The following is a 22,185-nucleotide window of genomic DNA, read 5'->3' as shown; positions in this document are numbered from 1 at the left end:
ACTCTGTTAGGTAGTTTGCCATGCCTGATATTTTTGTATATTCCATCTAACTAAAAAGCATGAGGCAAAAGTGGCATTTATGATTATATTCTAGAACAACTCAGCAATAATACAATGAGACTAAAAGGAATGTAGTAAAACAAAGTTTTGTATTAAAATGAAATATAAAGACACTAAAATGATATCTAGTTTTAGAGGTGCTCAGACTTTGTACAAAAACACATTGTAAACATTTTGGAAGTTTTCCTTTTTACTCTGAACCTTGTAAACATAGGTGTTTGCTCCACACAGGTGAGTTTAGCATTCAGAAAGTGTGTGTGGTTTCTAGTAATTATAAGTTATATAGAAAGTGACACTTTTCTTCACTTAGACCACTATGCATATTGATGAGAAAGGTGTGAACATTCTGGGACACCTTGGTCAAAGACAATGGCCATGACGTAATGGCCCTGGAATGTCTTTGTGGCCCTCTCCCCCCTACAGGTTTTCTTGACACATCATGAACCAATGGTGATCACTGAATTACCATCCCCTTATCATATGAATAGTTGTCATTTGCTAATGGGAGGGTCAAAACCTCACTCAGAGGCTGAAATGGGCAAAGGATAAGTTATATTCTCCTTACAAAGTGATTATTTATACTTTCGTTTCAAACTGTATATATTTAAAAAGTAAAGGGTTCAAGGTTGCTGTGGGTGTTAGTTTTATGTTTGTAGGACAAAAACTTGCGGAGATTTTTAATTCTATTAATAAAAATATCACCAAGTGCCCCACGGAGCACCTTAGTGTTGGAAGGGTTAACATCATTACAGCTACCGACCTGAAGACAGCAGCACGTTGTCCCGTAAATTTCTTTAAAAAAAGCACGATTTTATCTCTACTGCTCAGGTATGCATTTGGTAAATATCTTGATTTAAGGTGACATTTACGTCAGGGCAGTAAAAGGAAGGGTTTTTCTTTTTATATTGGCATTTACTGTAATAGTTATTTTCAAATGTAGAAATACTGCTAGTCACGCTGAATGTTCTCATGCTAGTGTCATATGTGGATTGGGGCATAGTGTTGGTTTCTGTATGATATGTGGGGTAATTGGTGGAGGGTTGTGTTCAATGTAATGTGTGTAACAATGCAAGCTGTGTAATTGCTGACTGGCCGTGTAGACTGACAGGAACTCCTTGTACGGCCAGCTAATTGAGTGATTAGAACAGTGGCGGGAGCAGTCCTATTTTATACGGGACGTCCCTAACTGCGGGAGACTCGACTTCCCAGGTGGCCCGGGGAAATGACGCCATCGCGCTGCGACGGAGCAGGAGCAACCATCACAAACACCAACAGAGCAGCCGACTGGGGGAAAGGAGGAATGCATGATCGCATGCCAACAAAGGAAAGTGTTTGGCTCTTGGCTTTTATACTGGCGTGACTGGGCCACCATTGGGTCGCTGTGTATATGATTTTGTAACTTGCCTCCTGGAGGTGTGGATCGGGAAGCGGCGGCCGAACCCGGAAGCAGCACTGTGGAGAGAGAGGGAGAGCAACGCGAGTTATTGTCAGCGAAAAGGAAAGTACCAAACATCTACCGTTGACTGATTTGTGAATAGGCTGGTACCTATCACTTGGCGTGTTCCTGAGTGTTGTCATTGTCATCTTGCCAGGGTTCACTTGTTCGAGTGCGGGACTGTGATTGGGCACACAGCAGACTACGTTGAGCCAGTGGATTACGTTCTTCTCGTAGGATAGGACGGCGCGACGTTTGGAACCCTGGTCGATGGGACTAAGAACAGTATTGTATATTCGTGTGGGTTGTTTTGTTATTTTGGTCGGAGTGGGGGACGGCCGCCGACCAAATTGAATTGGACTTACCTTTAATATCCGGTCAGGCAGCACACCTGCTCAGGAGGGTGGGCGGAGTCCTTGCAAGCCTCTCTTATCCATGTGGGGGTGGGTGGCATTGGCGAGGGCAAACGTGTGGAGGTTGGAAGTGTACTGATTACAATACTGATGGAAATTGATATAGTCATATAATTACCATTGCATATATGTATGCTCTTGTGTGTGTGCGTGCCATGTGTATTCACAGTCTGTCCCTCACCCTCACCCATTGCCTATGCTAAACGGAACCTCCCTAGACATCCCCTTTCTACTCATGGCCTAGGTAATACACATACCAGGCCTTTGTGTAAGCGTGTTCCGGAACATTCCGTGGGGGGGGTGGTGGTCACCTCACCTCCCCTCCCACTTACATCCCCATTTGCCAACCTTGACCTATTACCCCAAGGTATCCCATGATTGACCAGTATCTAAACAGTAACACACCCCCATTGACCTGTGACCTCCCATATCTGACCTTATAAAAAGTAACACTGTACGATGATATTCAGTCTTTACCCTGTCTACATGGTTTGGAATTGACTCCCTGCAGGAACACGTGTGGAATAAACAGCAAGACATTTGATTCACCTCGTGGTTCTATTGTTTAAAGTTTACTAAAAGATTGGCTCAGTTAATATTCTATCATAATGGTCCTTCGATGCCGGTAGATATACATCTATCTGAAACAGCAAAAGAATAGGAGCCGACGCATCAAATACTGTGAACGGGGCAGGTAAGTAAGCGATTTACGCTTCATTCTATGTGCAAAATAGTTTTTTTTGTTTGGAGTGAGTGAGATAAAGTTGTGGAAAGCGCTTGCTTTTCCACACATTTAGTAAAGTAGTTTTTTTTTTACCCGACACTGCAGCGCACAGTGGAAGGCGTCGTATTCAGGTTTAGTCCCAATGCATATTTAAACAAAGTCTCAGACGCGGGCGTCGGATTTGTAGCACTTGTGGCCACATGTCTGGACAACAGTGAGTCCGAGAGTAGCGGTGGGCTCTGTTTGTAACGCTGTACATACAGAGACGTCCTCCATCGTCAAGCCTCTCCAACTGGGAGAACCTTGAAGAACCTGTTCGGATGAAGTAGGGAGATCTCACATCAAACAAAAGAAACCTCTGCACATAAAATAAAAAGTCCTGTTCACTTTAGGCTAATTGATTTATATTGTTTATTACTAGAACCATAACGAATCAAATCTCTTGGCGTTCTGTTTCAAGCGTGCTGTGTATTGTGTTTTCCCTCTGTTGTCTTGTCATAGCAATCTCTTGGTCTGAATTAATATGGCTACTTTAAAACCTACACCCGCTAGTGTCTCTTTAGCGCGATTTGTTCTCGACACACAAAAGAGGAGATGCGATAAAGTGAAAAGAGATGGATGGAGTAGCGAGTGGGCTATTGGACAGAGTCTGGAGTGGTGGTCCGATTTAAAATGTGAAAAGAAAAAGGCGAAATATAGAATTTATTTGTGTGCTCTGTTGATTGATAAGCAAAATGGTATTTTAATGGGCCTTAACCTTTCTATCGATGCAGAGCAGGACAAACATGCGACTGTTGCTACAGTTAAACCAGAGGTTACGCCCCCTCCCGCTCATGCAACTAACTCCCGTAATGTTTCTGCTCTCCTATGCTCTCCTGTTGTTCCTGGCCCGCAGATTTTGATCGCCCCTATGGCTCCAGTTCAACTTCAGGGACACGAACCGCCAGTGGACACTTACTCACAGCCTAATGCAAACTACCACCATTGTTTTAAATATAGTGAACAAGAATTGTCTCGAAATGGCTTTGCCAGCGCTGTTGATTCATGTGCGGTCAGGCAAGCTGAGGAAGAACCATTCTTTGATTATGTTAAACGTTTCAAAGATCGCTATAGGCGCTACTGTGAGGTGACGGGAGACTGGGTTATATTTCATTCAGATGTAATGATACTCACTGCAATTTCAGGTCTTAAATCTGAACTGAAGGGCCGATATTTTAACACCCTGCCCCCACTCAACACTTGGCCTGACTTTATAAAATGGGGCCAGCGAATTGATGTCAGCTTAGCTGAGAGAATGCACTCTCATAATGTGTCGGCCACACGCATAGCCGCTGTTGATTGTGCTACAGAGAACTCCCCCAATCCCTATATGCAAATTTAACAGCCCCTTCTCCCATGTATACTCCCGCAGGTAACACATCACAAGTGAACCCTCCTAAACAAGGACAGTGCTTTGTATGCAGAAAGGATGGACATTGGGCTGACAGATGTCCCACTAAGATTCATTTTAGACCCGGCCCCAAGCGTCACCAACACCGTAGACCGAATTTCAACAGAGATGATAAGCTTATGAAACAAATGCGCAAATTTTTTGCTGATATGAACGTTAAACCTCAGTCAGCATAACGATTAGTGGCCTCTGCTTAACGAGTATAGGTCTCCCCCCCCCCCCCCGTATTTCGTTTTCAGCTTAAGATATATCTAATGGCTTTATCATTATTTGCATTCCATCCTGAATCCATCCCTAGATTCAGCAAATTGTCGCTGAAATCAGGTATTGTTAATTCATGTCCACCTTTGTGTATTCTGCAATATTGTGATGATTTATCGATAGGATCCCCAGACAAAGCTCATGATGTGGCAACTCCTAATTCAACTTTTAACTGCATTGATAACTGCGGGAGTCAAAACTGATTCTCCGCAACCTTCCGATTGGGTTATCTGAAATTACTTTGTCACGTATTGGTAGCCACGGTCGAGCCCCCCCTTGCCAAAACGAATTTAAGTTATTTGTAAATTGCCTATACCCATGACTGTTTCAGGTTTGCGTTCTGTTCTAGGCTTATCTAACTACAAGCATAATATATTCCCGACTACAGCGCCATCGCAAAATATTTTTTTAAGGTGGAAATGGTTGAATGCAATCTAATAGGGGATAGCTCAACAGATGCCGACAACACATTTGAATGACAATTATGTTTTCCACACAGCCCTTTCTTATAGACCTGTTTGGAAAAAGAGGGGATAGCCTACTTGACGACTACACAGACACCGATTAGTCTCGCCAGCAAAATCACGACTGTCGTGGCATTGCCTTCACAAGAGGGGAACGATCAAGCAAATACAAGCAAAAGCAGCAATCAATAAAGGCATCGCTGAATTAGCTCCAACACTAACAGCCCTATGTTACTGGTTTTAAAATAAATGTACAAATCAGACGATGTTAGACAAATAAATCATTGTCTGTAACCCTCCAAATTGACCACTTTGAAGCATTTTCCTTCCAGCATAGAACAGATGATAAAACTCAATTTGATCTGGAATTTTAATATAATGCTTACATTGGTAATAAGATAATTGTCCAGAACATCAGCGTGCTTTAGGCTCTCCATGCTAAGTTTAAGGGACCTGTCCCAGTAGTGTGTGTCCACTCCCACATCAGTGTTAGTGGACACCTGCATATCAACATCTAAATGGTACCATCTTTCCCAAACCAAGAGGTTGCTTGACTACTCGCCGGCTAAATGTTGCATGTTGTACTAACTTACTACTTATGACGGTCATACCTGATGTGTAAGTAGGTCTGGTATGGCCATGCTCGTCTTTATGTTCATGTCCCATGGGTTGTCTGTGTCTATTGTGAAATGTACTGTATTATCAATGAATCTGCCTGTGTCAATCAGTGCTCTGCTCTGCCAACCGCCTCTGCTATGCATACTGTCACCTGTTTCCTGTCTCCTCAGATACTGTCCAGACGTGGAGACACCCAAGCTGCTACACGACCCCATCTCCATCATCTGGGTCCAGAGAGCGCATCGCAGACCAGGAGGGATCCTACCATCACCTCCTGACCGCCACAGTCGCACCCAGGCGGCTGCTACGACCCCATCCCCATCATCATTCCCCCCCCCCCCCCCCCCAACTGTCTCAGTCACACCCAAGGCGCGGTTACAAGAGGTCCTACCATCAACCACGGACTTCCTTCAACCCCTTCTCCAAGCTGGACGTTGCCGGCACTACCACTCAATGAACTGAATTGCCCTTGAATGTTAAGGCTCATATATGTCAATATAGTAGTCTGTGCAGGGAAAGGAATTAATTTGGTGAGTTGGGTTGGTGGATGTGCAACTATCACTCACAGCTTACAATAAGAGTTGTTGCATCGCAAAGCTGCAGAAGAATTTGTCCTCTAAATGAGGTTTCGCTTCTGCCTGTGAGAGAAGGGCTAACATCCTGTTGTTTGTGACCAACCCCTCAAAATAGACGGAATTATTTGCCATTTAATGCAGGGTGTCTGAAACATTCTCAACATCCATTTAATTTCCTTTATTTTTAAATATTCGGTCTGGTCGGCCGTGGGATACCATGTGGTGTCAAAAGTAAACACATTCGTTACTCAAGTAGAAGTATTGATACTGGAGTTTAAAAATACTCTGGTAAAAGTTGAATTATCGACTTAACCTCTTTACTCAAGTAAAAGTAAAAAAGTACAGGCTCTAAAATGTACTTAAAGTATAAAAGTAAAAAGTAACCTTAATAATAAATTAAAAAAACATTGAAAGCGAAACTAGTTGGACTTAATATAATTGCCACGACTGCTAGAAATAGAAGCTTAATTTAATAGCTGATGAGTGCTACATGGAGCCCAAGACATGGTCAAAAATGTCATACTAAAATATAATAATGCTGTCAAAGACAGCAAACTAGAAGAGCATGTTTTTCTCAAAATTCAAGAAGACCTCCACCCCATTTGCACATTTGTCTCATCAAGGGCCTTTGCAACTAAGTTCATAGTCTTCGCATATTCTACCAGAAATGCAAGCTCGACAGGAGTTAACCCATTTAAAATAACAAATAAAAAGCTTAAAATGTCATATTTATTTAATGGAACACCTTCAATTCAATAACAAACCAACATCTGTGCTGAGGGTTAGTTAATATAGGTACTGTATATTTAGTGTTTTATAGCTTTTCAATTAAAAGTGAAAGAATATAGATATAGTTCAGCTTTAAAAATTAAAAGGGGCAGGTATATGGGTATTTTTAGTGCACTGTAAACCTTTCTCCTTGTTCCCTTATATTTTGTATCGTATTGTATTTAATATGCATAGCGTGAATGTGTGTGAGAATAAGCTTGACTCACAAGCTTAAAGGGATAGTTCGGTTTTTAAGACATGAACCTGTATACCTTCCCCGTCACCAGTGTCATGCAATCATGCATCACTTACCCCCGACAGCGTCCTGTGAGCAGAGTTCTCGTCCAGTTTTGGTCAAACCGAAAGAAGTCTGGCAGGTTTCTAGACCCAGCAAAATAAAACGTTTCTCTTCCCAAAACATTATGTGTTCAAAAGAGTGATATATTTGCATCCCAAAAACATGGTAGTGGAAAAAGTCACACCTCGTTATCACTTGGCCCTATTTTCAGTACGCTCGATACTGCAAACTCACAGCTAGAGTCTACCTGTTTGATTCTGTTTGATTCTCGATTCGCGAAAGTTTGATTCACCAAAGTTGCCTGAGAGAAACGCCCGTCACAGGAAAACGATGCTTTATGTCAATTTTATCAAATGTTGTCTCAGTTTTCATCGTTTTCATGTGACGGACATTTCTCTCAGGCAACTTTGGTGAATCAAACTTTCGCGAATCAACTTTCGCGAATCAAACAGGTAGACTCTAGGTGTGAGTTTGCAGTATCGCGGGTACTGAAAATAGGGCCAAGTGATAATGAGGTGTGACTTTTTCCACTACCATGTTTTTGGGATGCAAATATATCACTCTGTTGAACACATAATGTTTTGGGAAGAGAATCGTTTTATTTTGCTGGGTCTAGAAACCTGCCGGACTACTTTCGGTTTGACCAAAACTGGACGAGAACTCTGCTCACAGGACTCTGTCGGGGGTAAGTGATGCATGATTGCATGACACTGGTGACGGGGAAGGTATACAGATTCATGTCTTAAAAACCGAACTATCCCTTTAATAGTCCTGTGTTGGAGTAATTTGATTCGTGTGTGTTTCTGTCTGTGTGCTTGCTCTGTGAAATCGTGCTCTCCGCTGTCCTTCTCTGCTCTGTGGGCTACGCCGCAAGCTTAAGACTGTTGCCATGAAAACATTAATGAGCGTGAACCACACACGCCAAAGGTAACATTGGGAGTTGGGGCACTATCAGATGTGCCCCACTAAATCTGCCTCGCAACTCGACTCGAATATTGCATAAACCGCGAGAACTGTACCATGTGACCAAGAGAAACATCAGCTCATATCAGACAGACCAATGTTACTACTAGTTAGCTATCGCTAGTTTTCGAGTATTTTGGAAGTTTTAATTCAGACTACAATGAAGAATGTAGACTATTTTTGTGAGGTGACATGACCTCATACAAAATTGTCCCACCAGAAATGTCAGGCTTAAATCGCCACTGCTACTGTGTAGTGCATTTAAGATCGAGGTAGTGAAATAGCCTTCGGCTTATTTTTCAAACATCACAGAGAGCTAACTAGGTTAACCTGTAACGTTTTGATCCTTCAGGCAACTGCTTGCATGCAAACCAAGGCATGTTGGCATGTTCCTCTGCTAGCCAAGCTGTCGCAAGCATTGTAAATCGACCATTATTAAAATAATAATACAGAGCTTACCTCTACATGTTTTGAATGGCAAAAGTACGTGATTCTTGGGTCCTTTTAGTTCCCGACGATTTCAAACAATTCTTTGAGGTAGGGCCAGGTATGTGGAAAGTTTTACTGTTCTCCATCGACACTACTGTCTTTCGTCTTCAGACCCTGCAGACATCTCGCTGGAGTTGCCATCTCTTTCTGACACTGTCATTACCGCGCGTTGTATCATTTGTTTACCTCTGTTGTCTTGTTTTGCGTCATGCGTAAAGGAGATGGATAGCAGCCTAACCAATGAGTGTTATGGGGTTCTAGGCTTCTTCCAATTACGCTTGAAATCAGTATATCTGGATGGCGCTGTCAAGCTAAAAAGGCACCGGATGCCTAAAAGAGCCCGGGTGATGTAATGTTGACTTTCGAACGACTCTTGAGTGACAGTTGCTATGCCAACGCCAATACGTCACCCTAACGCGATTTACTTCAGAGCATCTTGCATTGTACTTTGCTACCTGAGACCAGCTTGCTTGTATTTGACCTACAATAAACCAACCAAAACAACCATGTGCTTGATGTTTGACTTTGGTAGGAAAGTGGTTGATTCGCTAGTTGGTTATAGTATCAAAGTAAGCACATTTCATTAGCTAGCTCGTGCTAGTGTAACGAGCTATCTTGTTAGCTTGAAGCTATTCATCTGTTGTTGTGCTTAAATTAAGAAAGTCCTTAATGTGTTGTGTTTTAAGACATATCTGACGGCACCCACAATTAAATTTGAACAAAACAGGGCATTGTTTGCACAACATTTTACTAAAGAACAACGGGGGCTTGCTAGCTTTGACATGCTAGCGGACATTGCTAACTTACAGGTTACCAGCAGGCAGGTGTAGCTAAAACTTTTTATTCGCTTAATATTGTGCCTAAACGGATACTATGTACCCCGACACTTTTTGGCTATCAGTCAGAGAGTCTCAAGAGTAGTTTGAAAGCCATCAGCTACGTTTTAGTCGCTTAATATTGTCGCACAAAAGGAGGAATTGCTATTAGCAATATAGATGCTAGCGCGCGAAACCTGCACATGTGTGCTTACTTACAAAAGACCGGCAGCCAATATTAAGCGTGTTAAAAGTACCTGATGGCTTTCGAACAACTCTTGAGACTCTCTGACTGATAGCTAAAAAGTGTCCGGGTGCGTAGTGTCCGTTAAGGCACAATATTAAGCGACTAAAAAGTAGCTGATGGCTTTCGAACGACTCTGAGACTTAAAGCTAATAAGCTCCCGGCCTACGTGGTGACCGGGTTACGTAATGCTAACGTTGGCATAGAAACTGTCACTCAAGAGGCGTTCGAAAGTCAACATTACGTCACCCGGGCTCTTTTTGGCATCCGGTGCCTTTTTAGCTTGACAGCGCCACTGATCTCTATTGGATGGCGCACATTTGAAACTTTTGAAACAAAACCGAAACCAAGAGTAACGAGCCTGTTTTTTAAATGTATAGAAAGTACAGATAATTGTGTTAAAATGTAAGGAGTAGAAGTAAAAAGTTGTCAGAAAATGAAGTACTCGAGTAAAGTAAAGATACCTAAAAATTCTACTTAAGTACAGTAACGAAGTATTTGTACTTCGTTACTTGACACCTCTCACCCCTTAGTACGTTACTTTTGGCACTCCTCCCTGCCTATGCTCGTAGCTACCATGAAAACTTGGCTGTTGGGATTGTGGTTGACTATGTAGAGAGCTTAAATAATACTAACTGTTGGATCTGCCGGAATATGCCCTCAGGTTATATTGATGCCCGTCCCACATAACCTTGGAGACGTCCAAGGGAGTGTGGGCAGCGGTGTCAGGCCTGGTAGGTATCTTCCTGGCAATCACAGTTATCTTAGCCGTCTACAAGACAATGGAATGTCTCTGTATTAGTCACCACTGTCCCCTCCAAGCCAGTTACTGTACAGGCTATTGCCTCTGGGTCAACTCCCCAGCGTAGAAACATTGCATAAGTGTGAGCATGGCGGAGAGAAGTCCCATCCACCTGAGATGGCTGAGTAGGTTATTGTTTTTTAATGTGAATATTTACATATTCAAATAGGGGACTGATGGAAATTGATATAGTCATATAATTACCATTGCATATATGTATGCTCTTGTGTGTGTGCGTGCCATGTGTATTCACAGTCTGTCCCTCACCCTCACCCATTGCTTATGCTAAACGGAACCTCCCTAGACATCCCCTTTCTACTCATGGCCTAGGTAATACACATACCAGGCCTTTGTGTAAGCGTGTTCCGGAACATTCCGTGGGGGGGGGGGGGGGGGGGGTGGTCACCTCACCTCCCCTCCCACTTACATCCCCATTTGCCAACCTTGACCTATCACCCCAAGGTATCCCATGATTGACCAGTATCTAAACAGTACACACCCCCATTGACCTGTGACCTCCCATATCTGACCTTATAAAAAGTAACACTGTACGATGATATTCAGTCTTTACCCTGTCTACATGGTTTGGAATTGACTCCCTGCAGGAACACGTGCGGAATAAACAGCAAGACATTTGATACATTTGATTCACCTCGTGGTTCTATTGTTTAAAGTTTACTAAAAGATTGGCTCAGTTAATATTCTATCAATATCGTGTGTTTGGCATTGGTTATCATTTGGTTGCTGATTTCCCCTGTACACTGGTGTGAGCAGTCTTGTAGTGGATTGATGTAATTCATTTTCTTCTGAGTGGTGAATAAGTGTTGTTTCATTTGTGTTGCTTCCTTTTTGTGCCCTTATTTTTCTATGAGTTTTGATTGTAATTGTGGAACATTTCCAGCTGCATTATGTGGGCTGCTCCTTGATGTGTAGTGTTGGCTGGTTGTCTTAACCTGTCCACTCTTATGTAAGCCAGGGGGTGGGTTCATGTGGGTTGAGTGTGACCCATTGTATTGCTTTGTGGAGGTACTGTCTGTCCATGTTGTTGAGCTAGCGTGTTGCTGTTGACCCTTATAATAAAACCAATGAAATATACCCAGCTTGGTGTTGTGTGTCTCAGAGGGGATTAAACCTGTGTCAGTGAGTAGTCTGGCACGACACTAGCACGGAGAAAAGCGTGGTATATCTCTATTAATGCATTGAGCATAGTAGGATTGAAGAGAGATATCTTTATAGTTTGACTATTGTCAAAGTACTTCTTGTAATTGTATGTGCGAAGATGGACTATAGAGGTACAGGGTTTGAACTGGGATAAAAGTTAAATGTATTTGGTATTAAACGTGTTATATAATATTAATGATCTGTAATAGGGCTGTGAATAGATTAAAAAAAATACTAATTCATCTCACATTTTGAAATTCACTCATTCATTTTGGTTCTTAAACAGAAACTTTCCGGGCAACAAATTCTCAGCTCTCTCCATCTTCCACTACCGACTCTGTCTCTCCCATCTAACTGAATGCAGGCACGCAGGGTTTCTGGCCAGGGGTCAACGAACACCGGACGTTAACAAAGTTGCGTTTAAAATATTTTATCGCATTAATCTCGCCCACAATAATGCCATTGAATAACATGTTTACTTTGACAGTAATAAGGCATTAGTGATGCCTGTTCTGAATTGTGGGAATGTTATATTTGATACAAAGATTAAACACTTGTGACTAGCCTTTCAAGATATGCCCTGTGTAGTTCTGTGTAACGGGCTGGAACACCTTGCAAAAATGGAAGAAAAGCTTTCACACGCATGACATTGCCAGCAATACTGCCAAAAGACACCGGTTATTGTGTTGGCAAGGCTCTATCAGTGTCAGCTGAGCTGCTGATGGTGTTTGCAAGGTTCTTGCATGCCGTTTAGGTAGTTATCTTACTAGTTTAGGAACAGAACTCCGTATTGCTGCTTTAAGCAGGTTTTTGATTTGTCTTTGAAAATAACCACGCGGTAACAACATTGCAGCTGCCAACCTGACGAAAGCAGCACATTGTCCTGTGTCTTCCTTTAAAAAAGCACTATTTATCTCTACTCCTCAGCCTGTAGGAGTGCTACTGGAACACCCTGCAAAAATGTAAGAGAAGCTTTCACAGCACAACAATGCCAACTTTATTGCCCGACACCAGTGAGCATGTTTGCAAGCTTTTGGGCGGACTGGCCATCGGGAATACCGGGGATATCCCCGGTGGGCTGATGGCCCAATACACCAGCCCATCATAATCATCGACCGGCCCACCGCCATCAGGCCCACTCGCAGCGCATATCAGTATAATATATTTCATAGCTTCTGAAGACAACATTAATCTAGTTCTCTCTAAGACAACCATAAACAAGGAAGCACTGACTGAATCTTATACTCCTACTTACAATCTGTCTTCACACCTATGGTGACTATTTTTCGATTTTTTTTATTTATTTTTTTTACGTTACTTCTTAAATGTGTTTTACGGACTTTGATATCTCTATGTTATTAATGAACACCTGAAAATTGGTTCTTACACAGCCGAAGTGTTCTCAGCTGTGCCGATTGAGGTAGGCCTAGAGGATTCTGGGATTCTTACAAGCCCAGCCAGGACACGCAACCGTATTGACGTGTGCAGTCAGCCCTAGCCCTTAACACGGATGAGGCACAGCTTGCTGCTGCCTCTGTCAATCTCTTCCGTCAGTCTGATTTAGTTTTTAGGTGTTATTAAATGTCAACTCTAGCCTACATTTTATTTGGAAAACCACTGACTGGTGACAGTGATAAGGTAAGATGTGGCGTTGACCTTGACAAATGTTAGCTTGCTATTCACAGATGAGGTAACGTTCCCTACAGCAAGCCTAGCTAACGGTATGTCTTAAATTGAGACGGTTATGATCTGGTAAAATAAGCAAGCTGTTGTCAACATCGAGATTATCTATTTTAACATGTTAGCCGTAGTCACTTGCTTACAATCGATGAGCAAGCTATCCATGGTGGTAGTTGTAAATAGGGCAATCTTATCATTTCTAATACTGTAACTTGTGTCAAATAAGTTAACCAGCTAGTTTGTTATGCTAAAATCACTGTGTTACACCAACACTTACATTATAAACAATGTTAATATGTTATATAGATTGTTAATATGTTATCTAAAGGTGTTGAATTGGCCAAGTAAAGCTTGCGTTTCACAACACTTATGTTATCTAGATAGATGATTCTGGAATAAAACATGGATAAATGGATACAAAATAAATGAAGGGACATTTATAATGGACAAAAAATTGCGATTAAATATTGTAATAGTTTGACAGCACTAATTTCAAGTATATTTATCTAATACGCTTTGAGTGTACTAACCAATAGGCTTTGTAGTTATACGTATAACCATCTGATCTGATAACCATCTGATCTGATCTGATACTATTCATCTTGCAAACTATACCTACCTTGGAGTGTTACAATAGCCAGTATCATTTAATTCCATGTGTCCATCCAGGCAAATTGGTGGATCCAAATGTTATTAAAAAACAAGCATATATGATGTAATTTCTTTGTAATCAACCAAAATATGGTTAAGTCTATGGGTATTTTTCCCAGTAGGCCACTGACCGATACGTGCGATCCATTGAGTGGGCAATGCGGTGTGTACTGAGTGGGCAGCGCGCTGTGTACTTAGTGGGCCGCGCACCGTGTATTGAGTGGGCCGGTCTGACAGTAACTCCCGGGCCACTTTTTCCCCCCAGTCCGCCCCTGATCAGTGCCAAATAGGATTTTGAGTCCATGGGGGCTACTTTATCACATAGTTACGCTCGTCACCCCAAACTTCAAGATTATTGGTGCAAAATATTTACATTTTTCTCTGTGATCTTGAAGGTTCAGATAAAGCCAGACCCTATTTTAATAATTTCAGGAATATCTGAAGAGCTAACGACGGAGCTAATGTAGCACAACAGTATCTTCTGGCATATGGTTTTATAACTGCAAAAAACTGATCTTCTCTGGAAAAAGAAAGAGGTACCCTCCTTTAAGCGCTGGCTGACTGACTTGACAGTTACTCTATTTCGTGAGAATTAGATTAATTCTGATGGACAAGCATAGGGACTTTCAGAAATGTTTGCAACCTTTGGTCACTCATCTTGAAAAAGAATCCAATTGAGACCCAAGTAAAATGAGAGGGAGAGGTGGGTAATGGGTAAGGGAGGGAGGATGGCTGTGGCGCATATTTACATTTTTTTGTAATGTAGGTTTTGTCTTCTCTGTCAGTTAATTTTTGTTTGTAAAATAATTGTTTTTTGAAAAGGAAAAATATAATTGTCAATTTCACTGTTAAAGGACATGTTTCTCAATAAACATATCTGAAACATAAATGCAAGAGTTTTCCATGCATTGTCATACTCTTTAAGTACTACTTTGCTTCAGTAAAGAAGTGTCATTGCAAGGAATGAGAGCAAGTGATAGAAATATTTATTGCCTAATTTTCTCATTGCTATTGTTATTCAATTTTTGTTATCAAATGTTTTATATGTCACTTTGGGCAAAACCACCTTGTTAAAACTTTAACAATAACTATATATAACATTGGAGGGCAAATTGTGGGGCACATATGGTTTCCATCACAGGAGGAGCCTTTCGATTTCTCTGAAAGGACAGCCCATTCTCGGAGAAGGTGTGGCCAGTCCAGTGTCTAAAAGTCTGCGTCTGCTTTTCTTTCAGACAGAGAGTACCATAATGGCTGTGGTTAACAGATGTCTGAAGGTCCTCTTCATTGGAATAAACATCATACACATAGTAAGTTTCATTGTTCTCTAAACTACCTGCATGCCCTTAAAATGAAGTGTATACACTGAAAATGGCATTGTTGTACCGATGCATTGCAATCTAAAATCTTGCCTAAATCTTCTCGTTTCCTGTAGATTTTAGCTGGTGTGATTTTTACGCTAGCTATTATTCTGGGCACTTACATAACAAATCAGTTTCATGGCCAGGTAAATATACACATCCTATCATACTCTTTCTCAGTTTTTCACAAATGTCTTAACCACACATTACTCTATGCATATTCATTATATCCAGACGTTTGAGGTGCTGAATAACACATCCTTCAACACTTTTTAGGGACAAGATGCGGGGCGTGGACTGATAGAAGCACCAATCTGGCTATTGGGTTCAGGTGTCTTGGTGGTGGCTAGCCTTGGTATCCATGGTGCCAGAAAAGAGAAGAAGTGGCCCCTGATCTCAGTGAGGATAATACATTCACATTTGCATATTGATTTAGCATTATCATCATCATCCCAACAAATGGATTTTAAGCTACAAATTTGTATTCTCCATTGAAGATGTGAAATAATAATGCAAAATCTGTAGGTCAATCCTTGATATGTATCCCTTTTTAGTTTATTACAGCAAATGTGATTGGTCTGACCATAGTGCTAATGCAGGGTGCACAGTTTGCCAAAGCAAAAATACTGGTAAGTGTGTTTTGCTACTCAAAATGTATTCAATAGCCTGCAGTGTTTTTCCAACCAAATGCTACAAATAACACACATTCTATGATGTCCTGCACTATGTAGCATTTTTAAAGCGAACTTATTACGTACCAAGAAATAGTGCAATATGAAAAGAATATTCATCTGAAGTATTTAGCTTCCTAACTTGTTTCATTTCATTTGACCAGATTCATCTTTAAACCATGTGCATTTTTATGTTTAAATTATCATTTTTGTTTTATTATCTTTGAATGACAGTTGAGCCAGTTTAGGGCAAACGGGCCAAATAATGCTTGGAGTCTCGATGCTGGATTGGCTGTCAGCTTTAGCCTTGCTGCCTTATGGGTAATAAAAACTATATTATTGTCACAGCACCACATTCAAACTATTAAATATTCTTAAAGAGAGCATGGTGAGAGGTGAAGCTACCTGCTTCAACAGTACATCAGTACAAAGACTACAACAATGAACATGAACAATTTGCAATTTCGTTTCATGGATATAACTTCTTTTGGAAATCCTTTTCAGATCATCGGGATTATCCTGGCAGCCATGATCATGCACCAGTTCCACATCCGGCAGCCTGCCATGTCAGATGTTGAGGGTAGACCCCCAGCATACTCTCAGATGTGCCCAATGAGCAGCAAGTCGGCAGAGAGCTGGACATAGTGACGGAGAGCTTGACACGCAGGATTCTACCAAATTACCACACAGCTAATGACACATTAAAGAAATATGACTAACGATTAAGTCAAAATGTCTGTGATGTATCTGAAAATCTCTACCGCTCTCTCTGTCATGCACTCAGTCTCTCTCTCTCACAAAACAAACACACACACATTAAGGGCACATATTAAAGAAATGCACACGACTAAGAATTAAGTAACAATGTATATGTATCTGAAAAATGTCTGTTTCTCTCTGTCATCATGCACACATACTCTCTCTCGCATACACACACATGATGGCACATATTAAAGAAATACATATGAATAAGTATTAGCATGTGTGTGATTTAATTGAACAAGTCTCCCTCTCTCTTTCAGACCCAATCATGGTACAGGGATGCTGCCCCTTGAACCACAGCTCCCCCGTTTTTTATGCGTTTTCTCATTACAGTTTTTTTCCATTGCTTTGGGTAATTTCACGAAACAGAAATTACATTCTCAAAACAACACGTGCAAACCTCCGAACCATTGGGCACTTGTTCACAACAGATTAGAATTTCTCATTCCTTTAATGAAATTGCAATTACATAAGCACATATTTCAAATGATTTAGCACAACTTTGAAATGGTTAGGTTCAGTTGCCTTCAGTTAGCCCAATTACCAATTGAATATATCTTGCTGGTCAAAACTGTTGCTTCTCAGTCAAGTCGTAGTTCTCTGCAAAACATGTTGCCGTATTTTCCTTGTGTACGTCATCACCTGCACAATAGTTCACTCCATTGTCAAAATCCTTCAGGCACATAATACCATGAAAAACATCATGGTATATAGCCTACTGTAATATGGATCTCTTGGATCATTGGCTTACTTTTCAGGTGCAACTAGAACTTTACTATTTAAGGGGGATCTGATCACCGATCACACAGTAAGTTTAATTAGCTGACAGGTTCTATCCAGGAGTATAAATGCTTCCATCAAATATATAGAGCTTGACCAAGTTCAGTACAAGTTATGAACATGGAAGCACCTGGCCAGGGAAACAACCAATGGCAACTGCCTGGAAGAGGAAGAGGAGCAAGGGTGGATGTCCCAGGAATTACATTTCCCTCTGGATAAATAAAGTATCTATCTACTATCTATCTACACTCTGCTCACTACTACCTTCACCATATGGATAAGTTGATGCAGTCAGTGGTCTCCTTCCACCAATTCACCTTGCCCTTGGTGACCACATAATCGTTTTGTATTAACTATTTGTATTAGCCATTTCACACAATTCAGAAAAACAAAAACGTGCAGGAATTATAGGCCTGTTATTATAATGTTATGAATGTGCGTTATTTGGAAGAAATTTGATGTGTGACTCACTTTAGCACACTAATTGCATTATAGTTTTGCTTTATACAGTGGATCCGCCGTTCCCCCCTTGTCCGATCCATTTGTGAGACCCAGAGGTGAACTGTCCACCGCGCCCCCTCTCTTTCCCTTTTCTCACCCAGGATCTGCGCGGCACCTTCTTAGTGAGCAGGGGCGCCTGCAGCTGCAGGGGGAGCCAATTTGCCAATTCCCCACACAGGGATAAGATAGATAACAGAAAAGCTTTGCGTCCCAGATGTTTTGTATTTTTAAGTGCTCTTGCCGCCCCCCACGTGTCATGAAAAAGTGCCGACCCGTGCCTAAAACCGCCCCTGTGCAAACCAACCAAACAAAGACGAATTTAAAAAATATATATAGAGAGTAATCTGCCTTATTTAAGTATATCATTTCATTTGTCTGTCAAAATACAGCATCTTTCCATCTATCATTATCAAAATGTCGGCAAAAAATAGTTTGGCTGGTGGTGAAGGTTGACATAGAAAGGTATCCATGAGTTTCGGAAGAAGTGGTGATTGAATGCATTACAATGTATCTAAGTGTAGCCTGTGGAACTCATTGCTTGAGGGCACTCTGTCTGTTTTGAGGTTTCTCTCCCCCACTATTAGGGGCTGGGAATAGGCAGTGATTGAGACGGGCAAATGTACAGAAACCTGGGGTCCTTAGCCAGGTAACTCTTCCATGCTGGTAGCTCTGTGTGTTTGTGTGAGGCAGCGTTGTGGGTGCTGCTGCTCGTTGTAAGGTTCGTCTGAATACGTTTCTCCTGTAGCCTCTCAGTCTGTTTGTGCCAACCTATTAAGTGGGTCTCTGTTTGGTGGGAGGAAGCCAACGCAGACGTGGCCGTGAATTGTCGTCCCTAGCGAAGTTCTGATCAGCAGTGAGCTAATCAGACTGAACCAAAACTGCACAGTAGCACTATTGATGTCGATGATGGTGAAATGAAGCTCACAGCCTGCGTGTTGAAAAAAAGGTTCGTTCACCGAAGCTTCAATAGGACTCTAGTGACACCTGCTGGTCGATAAAAATACGGGGAAGGAAAGATTCTCGGGACAGTGAATTTTGTCCGTTTTGTTGTGGTGCGCAAGGCCTGCTTAAATAGCATGTATAGAAGCAGCCTTTATAACACCGTGCGAAATCTGCTAGATTATAGATAAGAACAGCATTCCATTTGTTCACTTGCTTTAATGAATAACGGCAGTGAAATGACAATAATCCAACATGTCATGGGCAGCTAGAAGAGCAGTGTGAAGTTGGCCCAAAGACGCCCAAATAAGAATTGCGTACTTCCGGGTTACGGGATATTTCCAGCGAAAAACGGGTGAATGGGTATCAAATTAGTAGTCCAACGTATGACTGTTTTGTATCTTATGTTGTGGACTGTTCAGCGTACTAACGGACTGTTTAATGTTTGTGTTGTATCTTATGTTGCGGACTGTTTTATGACTGTTTTGTTTTATTATTGCTGGCATTCTGTTCAGCGTACTAACGGACTGTTTAATGTTTGTGTTGTATCTTATGTTGCGGACTGTTTTATGACTGTTTTGTTTTATTATTGCTGGCATTGATGGCATTGATATTCGCGAACGTCCATACACAAACAACAGAACAAACGTGTGCACACCGAGTCATATTTTCTATTCGCGAACGTCCATACACAAACAACAGAACATATCATCAGAGTCATATTTTCGGCCCTACACGTCCACATATGTCCATACACATACATAGGCTATAAATCACAGAATGAACGTGTCCACACTGTCTTATTTTCGTCGCTGTTATAGGCTAGGCTACTGGATATGGGCCAGGCGTAGCCTACATAATCAGGTGTTCAAGAAATCCGAAAAGGCCACATGAATTTCCGACCTCAGAGCAAACTGTATATCAGTATTAGCCTATTTGCTGAATTATTTTGACTGTATCTATCTATCTATCTAATTATTTTGACTGAAATCGTATCTTATTAACCTAGGTGTGTTCCCGTGCCGTGTTCCCGTGATCGACCCTATCCATGGTGCTGAAACCTATGGGGCCTACCATTAATGATGATCCTTCAGACATTAAAGGCACCCAGTGCAACTTTATGTAAACATTCAATGAAAAATAAACATTCAATTTCTAGTCTTTTTTACACGTAGTAAGTTTCAATAACTCCATACCATTACATATCGACATTCAAGGAGCAAAGATGAGACGTCGTTGTGTGGTGAGAACTGATAGAGTTATTGAAACTTACTACGTGTAAAAAAGACTAGAAATTGAATGTTTATTTTTAAGCCTCGAAAGTTGCACTGGGTGCCTTTAACTTGTAATTCAACAACATTCCTCACCTTCATACAGACTAATTATTTCTCACCATTTCACACACAACATGTCACAAACTCAACACATTAACTCTCTTTTAACAAGTGTGAATCAATCTGCAATCTGCTATTCTTAGGCTCATTAACTTTACTTAGGGTCATTAACTTAGGGTCATTAACACTTCCAACCCAATGGCTTTTTTTTTTTTGACTCTGTTAGGTAGTTTGCCATGCCTGAGATTTTTGTATATTTAATCTACATAAAAACCATGAGGCAAAAGTGGCATTAACAGTGGGGAAAATAAGTATTTGAACCCCTACCGATTTCACAAGTTTGGCCACTTGCAATGTGTGATCTAGAATTGTATTGGTAGATGTATTTTAACAGTGAGAAACAGAATATCAACAAACAAAAATCAGAAAACTGCATTTTATAACATTTATGACTTTATTTGTATTTGATGCAAAAAATAAGTATTTGAACCCCCTAGCAAACAGCAAGAATTTCGGCTCACAATGACCAGTTATGTGCCCAAGAAGCACACAGATTAGTCCTCATTAGGTCTAACAAGGTACACCTGATCTCAACTGGTCATGCAAGATATCCCCTCGTGCGGTATCAGTGATCATTCGAAAGGTGCAGAATAACCCCAGAACTACACAGGGGGAACTTGTGAATGATCTCAAGGCAGCTAGGACCAGTCACCAAGAAAAAATTAGATTAAGTGGCGAATCGAATTTCAAGCTTTGCAGTGTGTGCAGAAACACAGGTGTCATGCCTGAGACAACACCAGACATCTTAGTTGTAGCTCTCCAGAGGGCTCAGGTGAAGAAAGTCTTGAGAAATTCTATTTCATGTGGGGAAAGCTTAATTGTAAAAGTTAGTGATAGTAGGTCCGTTGAATATAAGAGAAAGTCAGTAATCTGCCATCGGGGCTCGATTGAGCATGGCCATTATTGGGCTATGTTGTTTAATGGTAATAGTTGTACGAAGGCAAATGATACGCACATAACTAGAAATGCAGGTCATAAACTTTTAGAAAACAATGGAGTGGTGTACATTTTTGAGAAACATGGGCATACACCACTAAATTGTGTAACTGACAAATCAAATTCCACCTTAGCTGTAATCTCTCAGGTAAAGTTATTACTTTCTTCTTGTGCGTCGTACCACAGATCAAAAGCAGATTTGGATAGAGCAAGCCAAATAACTCAGTCAACTGCTTTGACTGAAACACTTACTGCTCTGACAGGTTGGACAATTTGTAGTTTTCTCAGCCCAATAACTTTAATGCAGCAGGTGTATTATAGTTGGGCCTATAGAGGTCAAAAGGCTGTTCGGTTTATAGATTCTGGAGGGTGCAAAGCCGACAATTCCCCACTTTTTATTTCATAATATGTTAGGAGAGGTTCTGCTGAAAACATCTATGCCCCATATTAGCGGAGACAATTTGTAGTTTTCTCAGCCCAACAACTTTAATGCAGCAGCTGTATTATAGTTTGGCCTATGGAGATCAATGGGCTGTTCGGTTTATAGGTTCTGGAGGGTGCAAAGCCGACAATTCCCCACTTTTTATTTCAGAATATGTTAGTAGAGATTCTGCTGAAAAGATCTATGCCCCATATTAGCGGAGACAATTTGTAGTTTTCTCAGCCCAACAACTTTAATGCAGCAGGTGTAATATAGTTGGGCCTATGGAGGTCAATAGGCTGTTCGGTTTATAGGTTCTGGAGGGTGCAAAGCCGACAATTGCCCACTTTTTATTTCATAATATGTTAGAAGAGGTTCTGCTGAAAAGATCTATGCCCCATATTAGTGGAGACAATTTGTAGTTTTCTCAGCCCAACAACTTTAATGCAGCAGGTGTATTATAGTTGGGCCTATGGAGGTCAAAAGGCTGTTCGGTTTATAGGTTCTGGAGGGTGCAAAGCCGACAATTCCCCACTTTTTATTTCATAA

General features: G+C 41.2%; 1 protein-coding gene across 1 annotated transcript; it reads left to right on the top strand.

Moving 5' to 3' along the window:
* Window positions 1-15,121: 15,121 nt before the first annotated feature.
* Window positions 15,122-16,837, top strand: LOC308361949 (uncharacterized protein; the record flags this gene model as incomplete). Its single annotated transcript, XM_080834435.1, has 6 exons — window positions 15,122-15,181; window positions 15,307-15,378; window positions 15,509-15,631; window positions 15,787-15,861; window positions 16,138-16,224; window positions 16,408-16,837. 6 exons carry the CDS (start codon window positions 15,122-15,124, stop codon window positions 16,546-16,548), a joined length of 558 nt encoding a protein of 185 aa, XP_080690561.1. The 3' UTR covers window positions 16,549-16,837.
* Between the last annotated feature and the right edge of the window lie 5,348 nt (window positions 16,838-22,185).

This window comes from Sprattus sprattus, assembly GCF_963457725.1.
Source record: "Sprattus sprattus genome assembly, chromosome: 3".
Taxonomy (NCBI): Eukaryota; Metazoa; Chordata; class Actinopteri; order Clupeiformes; family Clupeidae; genus Sprattus; species Sprattus sprattus.
This window is presented reverse-complemented; position numbering and strand designations above follow the sequence as displayed.